We start from the raw sequence: 15,277 nt of genomic DNA, 5'->3' as shown, positions 1-15,277 counted from the left end.
ATGTCGCCATTTCTTTTGGAGAAGACTCGCATAAATGGTGAAGGAAATTAACCAGTTTCTGCAGAAGTTGCATTGTTCCCCATAAGCACAGCCAAGGACTTTCTATGATTTGTTTTCTGCTATGGATGACGCCTCGAACTTTAATCGGAGGCTAAGAGGTTTGGTACGTTAAAATAATGCAAATACATGAAAAAAAAATGGTGCAGTAGCGCAACTGAATGCGTTCTTGACACCCTTCTCCTAAGAAAGGCATGCAGCTGTTTCAACTTGATGAGCTCTCTCTAAGAATAGCAGCACTAATTTTTGAACTAGCTTGCCAGCGTGATTGTGGTTGTTTTTTAAATAATTTTTCGTGCCGAAATGCATGTCAATGATATTTTTTTATTTTTAAAAATTATTTTTGACATCAACACATCAAAACGATCCAAAAACATATTAAATTTTAACAAAAAAAAAATTGAATTTTTTAAGAACGCGGTTTACACCACGTTCCCAAATGGTTTTTGAAGAATCATCAACAGTTTTGCCTTTCTCTGCCTGCATACCACTTACTTCTAAAATATTATTGCAAGAAATTATAATGCTCATATGTCGAAGTTAAGAATTTCAGGATGAAAGTCTATTTTACCAAGGCAAAGTATGATGTTTTAGATATATATATATATATATATATATTGCTTTTTATATGAGAGGATTTGAGTTAGAAAAGTGTGAGTATCTTTCTTCTTGAAAGTATAATAGCAATTATTTTTAAAATATTTTTAAAAATAATAAAATATTTTAAATAAATATATATATATATTTTTTTTCTTTTTCTTTTTTTAAAAACATCTTTGTTTTTGGATAATTGGGAATGTAGTAACGATTATTTTTAGTGTTTTTTATTTAGAAATAAATTAAAATAATTTTTTTAAAAAAATTATTTTTAATATCAGGACATCAAAATTATATAAAAACACCAAAAATATATTAATTTGAAAAATATTAATTTTTAATTTTTTTAAAAGAATATTTTTAAAATATTAAAACAAACAAGACCCTGGTTTTATATGGTGTTATAGAACTTTCTCCCGCGACAATTGATGATGCAAGTATATGCAAAAAAAAAAGAAAAAAAAGAATATAAGAATGGTCACAAATCATAAGCAGATGGTGTATCTGCAAAGCTAGTTCTAAGCCATGACTTCATAATTTGCATTATTAATTTGTACAGACCATATATATATGAAATTCTTAAACCATTTTTCCAATGTTCATTAAGCTTAATTTCTAAACATATTCGTTGTGCATGTCAACTTACCTTGATTCACGGCATGGCGGGCATTCTTCAAGATTCTCACTTTCATTTATATGATCTAACGCTGGATCGATTATAATTGGCTGAGTTAATCTAAAACTAGGGGTGAGCAAAAAAACCGATAAACTGAGAAAACCGGAAAAGAAATAACCGAAAAAACCGAACCGAAAAAAAAACCGAATTAACCGATTAAAAAATCACAAAAAAATTCCGGTTCGGTTCGGTTTCGATTTCTAAAGTCTGAAACCAATTGAACCGAACCGAACCGGTTCAACCAACCAGCACTAAAAAAAACAACTATAAATAGAATATTTTCTAACCCTAAAGTAACATTTACCCATCAGCCGCCCCCCTCCCCTCCCTTCTCTGCCTCACTTTACTCTCCACGTTGATTTTTCTCCCTTCCCTCTACTATATATGAGACTTTTGTCTTGCTGTGGCTTCTTCCTGGAAAGCACGGGTTCTTGAGAAAGCAGAGATTAATCAACGATGGCTTTTTTGTGAGAGATGTGTGTTTGTTTGTTTTTGTTGGATTTGGTGGATGGAACCTCGATCCTCTCTCTCCTTTTCTTGTTGTTTCTTGTTCTTCCCCTCTCTGGTTTTTGGGTTTTCCCTTTGTTGGATCTGGTGATAAGTTTCCTTAACATTAATGACGCATCATGGGGTGAAGGAAACTGGAACAAAATGGGATTTGTGGTAGACAACCTGATCTACAATGTGGATTGGATTTGGTTGTGTTGATGGTTTTAATAGAGGCCAATATTTATTTTTCTTTTTCAGGCGGGTTCTTGTATTCCAGAGGAGGAAGAGGATGAACAGTGTTGGTAGAGGACCATTGGGTTTGAATCGGTTTGGAAGGGAAAAAACCGAACCGAACCGAACCGAAATTAACCGGTTTGAACCGGTTTTCGGTTCGGTTCGGTTCAAAAAATTAAAAAAAAATAAAAATCGATTTGGTTGTTTATTTTGGTTTAAAACCGGACCGAACCGGAAATGCTCAGCCCTATCTAAAACCAAGATTTAAAAAATAAAATTACAATAATATTATTTTTTTAAAAAAAATTCAAATTATCTATATTGCTTAAATTTAATTTTTTTTTATTAACGTTGGTGTCCAGACCAGCTTATGTGCACCTCGCGACTAATTCCACGAGCCCTGAAGTTAACGACCATATAAACCTTTAATGACCTCGAGAGGACCCGAACTCGTAATTATTAGGAAGTAAACTGAGAGCCTGACTAGTTAAGCCAACCCTGGATTGATATTGCTTAATTTTATTTTTTTTATTATTAACGTGGGTGTCCGGGTTAGCTTGCGCGCACCTCGACTAATCCCATTGACCCTGAAATTAACGACCATGTAAGCCTCCAGTGGCCATCATATGAGCATCCATATTACTTAAATTTTAATCAGACCATGGATTGACTTGTATAGTCAATCAAATTTGATTTGATTAAGTTCTAACCTAGTATATAAAACCTAACTTAAATAAAGTTCCAAATCGGTGAGCCATGGAATTAACCATTGAAGATATTCGATACTCATTATTTATGGGTTACACCACATTGAAGATACACCACATTTATGGGCGTATTGGACACTTCTTTTTTCAGCTCACATTTATTTTATTATTATTTCAATTATTAAGTGTTTGTTTAGGAATATAGTTGGTGTGTATTTTTAAAACTTTTTATTTTTTTAAGATTTAAATTTAAATTTATTATTTATTTATTTATTTTAATATACTAATATTAAACATAAAAAATATTATTTTAATAAATTCTAAATCAAAAAATATTTTATTCACTTTATAATATATACTGCAACAACAAGCATAAAACAAAAAGAATGACACAATCAATTCTAAGAGATGTAGTTCAATTGATCAGATTTTGAATTTGCTTCCTAAAGGTTATCAGTTCGAGTCTCACAAACCTCAGGGTCATTGGAGGCTTATATGATCATTAACTTCAGGGCTCATGGGATTAGTTGAGATACACGTAAATTGACCCGGACACACCCATTAATCTAAAAAAAAAAAAAGACACAATCATGGAGACCATCTCTTTCCTTGCCACCTGTATTTATTTCCTCCTCCTCCTCCTCTCTCTCTCTCTCTCTCTCTCTCTCTCTCTCTCCCCTTTTAATAATGTTTCGTTTATCTTATGTAGAAACAAAACACAATTAAAAACCCCACCACTGTTGTCTGACAGAGACTCAAATCCTGCCGCGGCTTTATCTTCAGATCAAGTAAACAAAGCAGTTCCATACGCGTAGATTGCTTTAAACTAATCTCTTTTACACCAAATCTCAATCTGGGTCTCTCTCCCTTTTAGCCGCCTCCTCCTCCACTTCAATCCTCCATTCATTTTTCCCCTTCTCAATAGTATAATTTTATCTGCTTCTGACAGAGCTTGTTGGGAGTGTTTTTTTTTTATTGATTCCCATTTGTATTTTAAATTCTTGTTTTGTTAGTGACTGTCTCTAAAACATGTGGGGTTTTATTCTTTGCCTCCTAAACAAAGGCAAATGCTTATCTTTTTGGATCTAAAGTTGTGATTTTTGGGGTATAATATGGAGCATGTTTATTTATAGTTTATCTCTTTTCTATCAAAGTGGTATCCTGCTTTCCATTTCTTTAACTTGACTAGTTAGCTGTTTACTCTGCTTCAAAAGAGCGATAGCTTAACTTTTGGTCTTGTTCAGTTTGTTGATGTTATTTCATCTACTTTTAGTATAGAGTAAGAAATGGGATCTAGTAATGTGTTTTACTCTGGAGAGTTCAATTTGGATGCCAAGTGGCTCGTTGATCCTAAGCTTCTATTTGTTGGGCCAAAGATTGGAGAAGGTGCTCATGCTAAAGTATATGAAGGGAAGTAAGTCAAACTTCTTGAAGTCTTTGTTTTTTTGTTTCCAAATTGCAGCTCTTGAATCTGATTAACTTTATTACTGGATTTTTCTCTCATCTTTTTAGACTAAACCAAAATTTAACCATTTTTTAGCTGATCAATTGAGAAAAACTATTGCATATATATCAAATCCCATGTTTTTAGTTTTATTTTCAATTACATGCCTGCTTATCAGATCATTTGACTGAAGTTTTTGATGCTGTTGCTTAAACATTCTTCTTCTTCTTCTTTTCTTGTAGTTTAGATCATTTGCTAAATGGTGGATTGCTATGTGCAGTAATCTCGTTCTGGAATTTATGAATTTTCTTTTGATAGGTACAAGAATCAAAATGTTGCCATTAAAATTGTACATGGAGGAGAAACCCCAGAAGAGATTGCCAAGAGACAAGCTCGGTTTGCAAGAGAGGTTGCAATGTTATCTAGAGTTCAACACAAAAATCTAGTGAAGGTTATTTTTATTGCAATACCATTTCTTGCATTTGATTTTCAGCATTAAAGGGTTGTTAGTGAATTAATTTTACCATGTTGTTAGTTAACATTTGTTGAAGTGGTCAAATACCAAATAACGGGACTGTTGGGTTTGCTCTTGTTAATTAATTTTACTATGTTTTACCAGTTTATTGGTGCTTGCAAGGAGCCTGTCATGGTGATAGTAACTGAGCTTCTTTTAGGTGGGACATTGCGCAAATACTTGCTGAACATGCGACCAAGGTGCTTGGAAATGCGTGTTGCTTTTGGGTTTGCTCTTGATATTGCTCGTGCTATGGAATGCTTACACTCCCATGGGATCATTCATCGTGACCTAAAACCTGGTATGATAAATTTCTTGCTTGTGTTCCTTAGACTTTTGAGCTTGTGAAGTTTGTACAAGTAGCATTTTGTGAGAGGCTTATAAACTGCTAACTAGTCCCACATGGTTTGATGGACATCTTCTGTCTTTGTGAGCTTTGGGACTTGTATCGTGCATACATTTAGTGCAAGTTGTCAACTAATTGCTGAATATAACAGTTGGAATATTGTCTCAAGAGGGTACCTACTGGAATTTCTGTTCTCTTTGCCTTTCCATTTGAATTGCAAACAATGCATGTTGGGTTGCTTTCATATAATACCAGCACCAAAAAAGAAATGCTTTCATATAAATACCTTTTTTTCAGTTGTTTTAGTGAAACTCACTCTGCTCGGGTATGGCAGTTTATTACCTTGACTTTCTAATTTCACTAGTCGATTGGCCCCACGTTATTGGGGATTTGTATTTTCCAGACAGTATGATTTTTAGTCTGTTTCCAATTGTTTTTTTAAATAAAGATTTTCTCTTGCAAGAGAGGTAATATCCATTTAAATAAGCAATTGATCAAAGAGCATAATAATTGAGACTTGAAAAATACGAGTATAGATAGATGTGTGACTACTTTATGAGTATCTTGGATCCAAAATATCTTTCTAATAATTAAATTGAGGTGGAAATGCAATTAAGTTGCCCCTGCGATGTAGAACCAGACAATAAGATCACCAACTCAAATTTTGAGGTAACCAAAGCAAGAGAAACACACTCAATCTTAGAGAAAACTCTGCTTTTTTTCCGTCAATAATAATACAATAAAACTGAAAGTCTCTTAGGGTGCTTATTTATAAACACCCAATAAAATAAGTCTTGATAAAAATAGGAAACGTAAGGAACCTAGAATTTTAAAATTAAACCCTATATTTCTTTCTAAAATAAGTATTCCTAAACAATCTACATGGACCCTGATCAACCTGTTTCTTGCTATTGCGCATGATGACATTTTGCAAAATAGGAGACAATAAGCTGCCCAAAGGATATCCATATCCCTTACATTCACTTCAAAGATCTCAATGAGTTTCTTTCTCTAGATAACAAAATATATCTTTTGAAACTTATCTTGAGTTGTATTTAAAATGAATCCAAGTATCAAATCAATCATCTGGCCTGTGCATTTGAAAGTTCACAAATTATCATGATTTTACATGATAATAGAAAATTCTATTTTGGTCAGGTCTAAATTGATTATACTACATTTCACTTGCTTTTCTTGTGTGATGGAACAAAACTTGATGAAATTTTTGTTTATGGTTCTTTTATTCCTTAATACAAGGAATTGGTTGCCAAGAGGAATAGTAAGCGCTTCAATGTTATGTATTTAATAGGCACCTCTTTATACTTATTTTCTAAGATACTGCATGATAGCAATTAGATTCGACTTTATGTCATAAGCTTGTACTGATTGTTATATCTGCTGGATAGAGGTGGGCATAGTAGGGGAACTGGCAAGCATTACATTTAATCTTTTTCAGTGACATGTGCAAGTCTGAATACTTGATCAGCACTAGTAAGCAGCCAGGAAATAAACTTCACGAAAGGTTTATATAATGTTTGATAGAATCAGATTCAAAGCATTGAAGGAATTGTCTTTGTTTCTTCTTGTTTCACCTCATTTTTTCTGGACCTTTTTACTTGATCTCTTGAATATATGCACTCCATAAAGATGTCCTTGTGCAGTGCTAAAATGAACGGATGGCCTTACAGCCATGTTTAGAGAGCTTCTAGTTTGTGCAATTTCAATTCTATTTGAGCACCTCTCTTGTTTGGAAAGTTTAAACTTGCCGAGTTCAAGGAAAATGATTTACGAACAAACTTTTCATACTAAATTTCCTTGCAAAATGATCTGTCAACATGTAAGTGGTAGAGTGTGGGTTCCATAAATTTGAAATATTGGTCTAACATTACAAGGTAACTGCTACATGTGTTTGTATGAAAAGTTTGTTTTTTGGCTTCACTCTGAGGTTTTTCAACATTTAATATTTCTGTACAAAAGTAAGTTGCACTCGTCCATTAGTAGAATTCAATTTTACTCAATTTGTCGCTAAAAAGGCTCCATCATCACTACATTTAGACAAACAACCAGGTACATGGGCAAAAAGCATAAATCATCTCTGAGAAAAACTTTCAAGCATCATCACTGTCAGCCATAAAATTCTAGTGCCATAAACACTGTTTGTGTTTTCTCTGCAACAAATCAGACGTAGCAAAGTGTGAGAGATAAGAAATCAATATCTCCATAGAAAGAGACACAAAGACGATTTAGCTGGAGAGGATAGGTGTAGCTGGGCAGCAAGAAAGGAGTGACTGTGGGTTTTTGGGTGTGACTTTGTATTGTATGGAAATCTTGATTTTTGATGATATGTAGAATTGAATTACATCTTCAAAACAAAGGGGTTTTCTCAGCAACAGGCTGTTAAGCACTGATACAGTGTGATACTCTAAAATTCAAAAAACATTTGATTACTTAGTAATCAAGCATCAAGGCTTCTTCTGACTACCTCGTTTCCTTTCCTATTCACAGAGAACTTGATCTTGACTGCAGACCATAAAACAGTTAAACTTGCAGATTTTGGTTTAGCCAGAGAAGAGTCATTGACAGAGATGATGACTGCTGAAACAGGGACATACCGGTGGATGGCACCAGAGGTACTATATTGAATGACTGAGAATCTCTAGAATTGCTTTTATATGATGCCAGATTGTTCACCTTTCTATTTGGTGGCAGCTTTACAGCACAGTCACATTAAGACATGGTGAGAAGAAACACTATAATCACAAGGTGGATGCTTATAGCTTTGCGATAGTGTTGTGGGAGCTCATCCATAATAAATTGCCTTTTGAAGGCATGTCAAATCTACAGGCAGCTTATGCAGCTGCTTTTAAGGTGAGCAGTGTTGTTTTCATTATATCTCAAAATTCAAATGAAATATTAAGGAAGCATTTATTCCAAGGGGATTTACTTGGATGGTGACTATATTGATGTCCAGCTGGTGTCAGTGCCCTTTTGAGATTATATGAGAAATTGCCTGTTTAAATGCTGCTGAACTGGACTTTATCACCTCTTATGACATATTGAGTTTGCTCTTGAGTATTGGACCACAAGGTTGCTTTCTGCAAGATTGGATGCTGATCTCTTTAGAAGTGAAGTATTTTCATTAAGTTGGTGAGTTAATTGATAATCATAAAAGCCGATTATAGGGTTGCAGCCTGATGGAGGTGGTTTTGATGGGGTAGCAGACGAACCTGATGGGGTGTTGGACTGACTGATGGAGACGGTTTGGGTATGCTGCTTATAATTGCTGAAGTAAAATCGCCTACTGAAATTGTTGTGCTTGGGGGGTCATTGAGGAGAACTCTCACTTGCGAGATGATGAACATGTTGGACATCACCTTGACCCAGAACTCTCACTAGTGAAATTGGTGTTGGACTGACTGATGGAGATGGTTTGGGTATGCTGCTTATAATTGCTGAAGTAAAATCACCTAGTGAAATTGCTGTGCTTGGGGGGTCATTGAGGAGAACTCTCACTAGCGAGATGATGAACATGTTGGACATCACCTTGACCCAGAAGCCTTCCTCACCTGGCTGTTATCTTTGTCATTGTGGGATTTTACCCCTATGTGCCAACAATTTATGGAGGATTTGATTATAGCATGCAGTTTTTATATTAAGTTGCTTTAGCACTACAGCATGTGAAATATGCATTTCAAGTTTTGAGGCCAGCATCTGGACATCAAAACCAGGACCATCTGACATTCGTCTGCTTTTATTGCTCGATTACAAAAATTAATAGGGGTTCCAAACTTGATATGCCATTACCTGAATGATTATCTTGTCTTTTAATTATTGATTATAATTATATAGCTCAGTTGCAATTTCCAGCATCTTGACGTAATGGTTTTGCTGTTTCAGAATGTGAGACCCAGTGCTGAAAACCTCCCAGAGGATTTGGCTTTGATTGTGACCTCATGTTGGAAAGAAGATCCAAATGCTCGGCCCAACTTCAGCCAAATTATACAGATGCTCCTGCATTATCTTTCTACCATTTCAGCACCAGAGCCCGCCATCCCTGCTAGGATATTCACATCTGAGAATGCAGTTTTTCCCCCGGAGTCTCCTGGTACAAGTTCCTTAATGGCTGTAAGAGATGACTCAGGGGAAACCCCAAGAACCCAGATAGAAGACAAGCCGAGAGGTTTCTTTTTCTGCTTTAACCAATGTTACTGATCCCTCCTGATACACAAAGTCGTTTCTGGAGGTATTTAGGTACATTCAAATAAGCAAGTCTCAGATATTAGAATATACTTACATGTTTGAAAAAAAAAAATGTCAATCTAGTTAGTTCAGTTGCAGTAGGAAGCTACTCTCATCTGATTATTAACTTTTCCACACTTCTCCCCATGAATATTAGTCTGGTCCGACTTGTGTATTTAGGGTTTCGGAGTTGGGGTTGCTGTGATGATTTATCATTATTGTAAAATAAGGTCCGTCCAAAGGCCTTTACTCCTGTTGTTCATCAAGAATATACATGACTATGTTAGAGTTGATGATGCTTTGGTCATGTATGCATCGACTTGAGGCATGCCGCAAGCTCTTAATTGTGCATTCAGGCTTGTGTCGATATGCTACTACTGTGTGTGTGTGTATGTATTAATGGTGGTAATAAACTTAGATTGATCCGAAATGCTTGATTCCATCCTTCTCTTTATCGGCATTGGCTTAGAAAAATATCAATGAAATGCCACTCATTTCTCATTTTCAGAGACAGGACCCTCCTGTTGCGTATGGATCACCACTACTGAAGTCTTGAAGTCGATGGAGCTTCTTGTTTTCGCTACCGCTTGACTTAATTAACTGGTTATTGTCTTTTCTTTTCTTTTTTGTTTCAAAATAGAAAATACTACTCTTTAATAGAAGCGTAAAAAATACAAATTAAAGCCATGATAATGCTATTCTCCACTTCAAATGCAATCATTGCTCCCAGTTTGTTTTTATTTATGCTATTAACAAAAAAAAAAAAAAAAGATTTTACTTTACTTCTAGTTACAAAATATTATTCATTAAAAAAGTACTTAAGTTTCAATTACACTAAAAGAAAAGGAAATTTTAATTTATATCTCATCACAAACTATGTTTTATTTTTTTAGATTTTTGTTGTTTTTTTTAAAAAAAATTAATATCAATTACTAAAGATTGAATTTTATAATTTCTTTCAATTTAGTTTTTATAAGGTCGTCAGTCTCATAATATGGATAATATGGATTATCAGTTTGATGGGTTGACTCGAGTGTATTTTATAATTTTTTTTTATTAATTTCATCATTTAACTTTGAATTGATTGAGAATTCGACTTCATAATTTGTTTTGGTTTGTTTTCTATGTGATTATTCTCGTCTCATGACACAAGTCACGAGGATTGATTGAACCAGATTGACTCGAAGTTTTTTTATATTATTTTTTAATTGGATTTTTTTTCAATTTTATGTTTCAACACTTGGTTAATTGGGAATTGAGTTTATAATTTGCTTCAATTTGCTTTCTATTGGACCATCTCAATCTCATGATCTAAGTCGCAGGTTTGACAGATTAATATGAGTTTACTCGGGTTATTTTTTTTTGTTTTTTTAAATTGATTTCTTTTTCAATTTTATCATTTAACATTGGGTTTACTAGAAATTGAGATTCATAATTTATTTTGATTTACTTTGTATATGGTTATTAAAGTTAATAATTATTTGCTTAAAGTTAATGTGTTCTATTTAACAAGAGAAGTTCTATTAAAATGTTTTTTATTTTTTATCTTACTGGAAAAGGTTAATCATGATGGGGAAAGAAAATTTTTATTTGGTTAGTTTTTATGTTTTTTAACTAATTCATGGGTGTTTTAGATTGAGATATTTTATTGAAGTTCTAAGAATTTGTTCTAGGTATTTTTAAATAAAAATAGATTTTTAAAGATAAAAAAAAACCTATACCAACTTTTCAGTGACCTCTTCGATCTTTGGATTCTACTACTATAAATTACGTGTTGTTTGTGCTTTCTTTTTAAATCACATCACCTGCCCTTTAACTTATCAAAGCATGCGAGCTAGGCCTCCTTTATAGGTTAGGTGTGCATGCCCATTTAGGGTTTTGTTCCTTTTCTTTTCAAGATGTTTAATCTCAATCCATTAAAGATTAATTTGAGAATTGTTTTTTTAATACCATTGAATTTTTTTTTTTTTAACTAAGATCATAATCTTTTTTAAATTATATTGGCAAGCACTTTTTTTTTACAGTCCTTAATGATATTTTTTTAATCCATGCTAATTTTTTTTTATAACATTTGATTTTTTGTTTATTTCTAGAAAAGGTCATACCATTCTTTGTTTAATAATAGAGAACACTATTTTTTTTAAGCCCTTGATAAAGATTCCTTTTTAAAAAAATTATTCGTGATTTTTTGTACATGTCAATTTTTTTATTATATAGTTAAATAAAAAATAGATCTGAAAAGATAAGTTAAAACAACACCATCTTTATATATATATATATATATATATATATATATATATGAAATTAGATTCTTAATAACATCAACTCAATTTTTATCCTGTTCAATTTGAAAACCGATCCAAGCAAAGTCTTGGGAAATGGGTTCTATTTCTTCATTAAAAAACAAATTAGAAAAGGAGGAATTATACTTGCAAATCATTTTGTTTCAATGAAATTTTAATTGTTACTTTTCTTTTTTTAAAAAATAATTTTTAGATAATTAGAAAAAAAAATTCACAGTTTTTCTCTATAAATTTTCCATGGATAAAAACATGAACAATACATATTTTCTTTTATATACGAACACTTTTTAACAATGTAAAACATTACAATTATTTTGTATATATATTTTCATATTTATCTAATGTTGTAAATTTAGTTTTTATTATGAATTTAATATAAAGATTTTTTTAGTTAACAACATAACTTTTCATAATAATTCTTAATTTAAATGAAGTAAAATTAGTATTTTATAATGATATTGTCACAATTATAGAATATTAAGATGACTATTACAAATTATGGTTTTCATTTTATATATAAAAATAGTTATAATCTTGATGTATTTCTTATTTTATTTGATGGAAAGAGTCCTCTTTGTTCTTAACAAATGAACATATTTCTTAATTTTTCATTAAAAAAAACTAAAAAAAGAAAAGAAAACTGGAATTGAAAAAAGAGAAATAGTAATAGGTCAGTGAACAAATTCCAACCTTTTCAATTTAGTGATTCTAACAAGATTCCTCATTGAGAAATTAAAATAATTAGGGAGTGAAATTGATATAAAAATTAATTTTGGAGAAAAATTAATAGTGCGCTAATAATTTGAGGGTATATTTGATGTTTTCCATTTTAATTCCCTAACTTCTTAAGTAAAATTTGTGTTTACGTAAAAATTAGAAATATTGGACTAGTTTGTAACATTGTCTTAAAAAATATTAGTATATTTAGTTTATCTAAAGAGTTTCTTATTAAAAAAATATAATTTATTTATTTAAATATATTTTTAATATATTAGAAATATAAATATTTTGTAATAAACAATCTAAAACTACAAATTTAAATTAGAAAATGTATTTTCCCTTTCAAAGCTATTCAAGTTGTCTAAACTAATTTATTAATTTTTTCTAAATATAATAGAACAGTGTGAGGGATGTGTTTTTTAGATTATCCAGAGAGTGATTTTGTAATATTTCACATTGGCGGGTGAGGGAATGATAGCTGGTCTTACTAAGAGTGTTGGTTGTCAACTTGTCATACACGTTTTGGGGTGTCAGACTCAGAAGTGAGCTCGCGTCACCATGAACAAAAACCATGAGGGCAGTAAAGCCCAAAGCAAACAATATATGACAGGTTGGACTGGGCTGTTACATTTGGTATCAGAGCCAACCTCACTGGCTATCCGATTGTGCCAACAGAGTTATCGAACTCCTTAAAAAAGATGGATTATAATATCTCACATCGACGGGTGAGGGAGTGATAGCTGGCCTTATTAAGAGTGCTGGTTGCCAACTTGTCATACGTGTTTTGGAACGTCAGGCTCAGGAGTGAGCTCGCGTCACTAGGACAAAACCACGAGGACGGTAAGGCTCGAAGCGGACAATGTATGGCAAGTTGGGCTGGACTGTTACAGATTTAGTCTTAATTGATATAAAAATTGATCGGAAAGTAAGTAAAAAAAAAAAAACAATGCTATCCAATTGGAAAAAATATATACAATTTTTTGAGATACATCCATACTAATAAACTGGACTCATAATTCTTGATCAAATGAAGACTTACCATAATTTAATTAATTAAATGTCTTATAAACTCTGAGAAATTGTTATTCAAGAGCTTGTTTTACCTTCTATTTTTCTAATTTTTACATCTTTACTGAAAATCTTAAATTAGTATTTAATAATCAACTTTAAGCTCTTTAAGTGGAAGGTGATTCCACTTTTATTAGGTTTCACTTCAAAAACATATGACAATAGATTTTCTTAAGATAGAATGCTGCTTATTTAAAAAAAAAACAAAAGGACAAAAATGGCTTTAATTGTTTTTTGAAGTTACAACTAATTACAAAAATGCCAATAGTAATATTTACGTTGATATCTATTGCAATATTTCGAGTATTATTATTTTACATTTTCAACCTTATATCCATATATAAATATAAATACTATAATTTTTGTTGAGCAAACTAATATGTTTATTATTTGTCCCTTAAATTATTAAAAAACTATGATAGTATAAAAGTTAAATTACATGTCATCTATAACCTTACTAATTCTTAATTAAAACCTACACTAATAATATTACAAAATCATGTAATGCAATTTTGTAACATTTCTTTCAAATTTAAATATTCTAACACTGTAGAATATATTCATATATTGTATATACATATTTTGAAACTATTTTATTTTAAATTATATTCCATTTGCATTTTTATTAGTTTTTTATTAAGCTATTTTTTAATAAAATTATGATATTAGGTATTATGATTTAATTTTTAGTATTTATTTCAAAAACAATAAAGATCAATTAAGAATATAAATTGAACATCATTGGGGAATGTAGAACATATAATATATTCATGTTTTTGAATTTTTTATTTTATTTTTTCATTTTAGTTGGAGAGACAATGATTTTAAAAACGGTTAATTTGAATGGATGTATATGTTCGAGTGGATAGGTGTAAAATAAAATATATTTAAAATAATAAAATGATTATAATCAGGAATGAGTTTGCAAACAAATTTTATTTTTGGGCATTGAATAGAATAAACTTTAACTTAAATATTTCTTACAAGCATGAGATATGATGCTATTATTACATGGATAGTACAATGAGAATAATGAAAACAATTTAGAATTATTGATGAAGGTTTTTTTTTTTGTTTATTAGAATACACTAAAACAATATGTTTGCTCTTAGAAACAAACAAAAAATAAGGCATGTGTTTAGAGGCATTTTAGTCCTTTCACACAAGTTTCTTTTTGTAAATTCCATATTCATGGAGGGCAATTTGGTGCTTTTATATTGGATAATTGATTTTTTTATTCAAAAGAAGCTAGTGACACGTGCTTATTATACGCCAATGTATGGAGGCGTCTGCGCTATTTGGGAAGCGCATGCAATACCTTCTAATGGGAAGGTTGCATAGATCCCTCTACGCTTAGAACGCAACCTTCCTTGGTACCATTAGAATCGTCGCAACGCATGTTGAATTTGGACTTTCGATGTAGCTCCAACAACTCATTCTTCTTTTATTTCATCTCTTCTCTCTCCTCTCCTATTTTGTTGTACTTGTCTCTCTCTATAATTCCAAAGTGAGATGCTATTTTTTTATTTAAATTTAGTTTTTATTTTGTTGATTGCTATTTTTTTTTCTAAATCTTTTTTTTATTTTTCAATTTTATCTTTCAAGAAATAGGCTTCGTAATTTGTTTTTGTTTTACTTTTTTTGTAGTGATCTCAATCTCATGATCAGAGCTGTAAGTTTTGATAATTAACCCGAATTGACTTGGGTTGGTTTTTTTGGATTTTTTTGTAAATTGATTTTTTTTTCAATTTTATATTTCAACATTGAGTTGGTTTAAAATTAGAATTTGATTTTTTTTGTTTTCTTTGTATTGAGTTATCTGAGTCTCATGATCCGGATCGCAAGTTTAACATGTTTACTCTAGTTGACTCAAGTTTTTTTTT

The 15,277-nt window shown here is 31.6% G+C and overlaps 1 protein-coding gene across 1 annotated transcript; it reads left to right on the top strand.

Annotated features, from left to right (window-relative positions):
• The first annotated feature begins 3,456 nt into the window (after nt 1-3,456).
• On the top strand, nt 3,457-9,596 carry LOC7467644 (serine/threonine-protein kinase STY13). Its single transcript, XM_002298513.4, has 6 exons — nt 3,457-4,174; nt 4,523-4,655; nt 4,824-5,019; nt 7,570-7,694; nt 7,774-7,932; nt 8,962-9,596. Exons 1-6 carry the CDS (start codon nt 4,047-4,049, stop codon nt 9,274-9,276), a joined length of 1,056 nt encoding a protein of 351 aa, XP_002298549.1. The 5' UTR covers nt 3,457-4,046; the 3' UTR covers nt 9,277-9,596.
• Nucleotides 9,597-15,277: the final 5,681 nt, after the last annotated feature.

Source organism: Populus trichocarpa, chromosome 1 (assembly GCF_000002775.5).
Source record: "Populus trichocarpa isolate Nisqually-1 chromosome 1, P.trichocarpa_v4.1, whole genome shotgun sequence".
Classification (NCBI taxonomy): Eukaryota; Viridiplantae; Streptophyta; class Magnoliopsida; order Malpighiales; family Salicaceae; genus Populus; species Populus trichocarpa.
This window is presented reverse-complemented; position numbering and strand designations above follow the sequence as displayed.

Excerpts from the sequence above, each read along its gene's own strand:
- LOC7467644 (XM_002298513.4), top strand. The coding sequence starts at position 4,047 with ATGGGATCTAGTAATGTGTTTTACTCTGGAGAGTTCAATTTGGATGCC. Across the intron at positions 4,175-4,522 it reads GCTAAAGTATATGAAGGGAA|GTACAAGAATCAAAATGTTG; the intron begins GTAAGTCAAACT and ends TTCTTTTGATAG. Across the intron at positions 7,933-8,961 it reads CTTATGCAGCTGCTTTTAAG|AATGTGAGACCCAGTGCTGA; the intron begins GTGAGCAGTGTT and ends TTGCTGTTTCAG.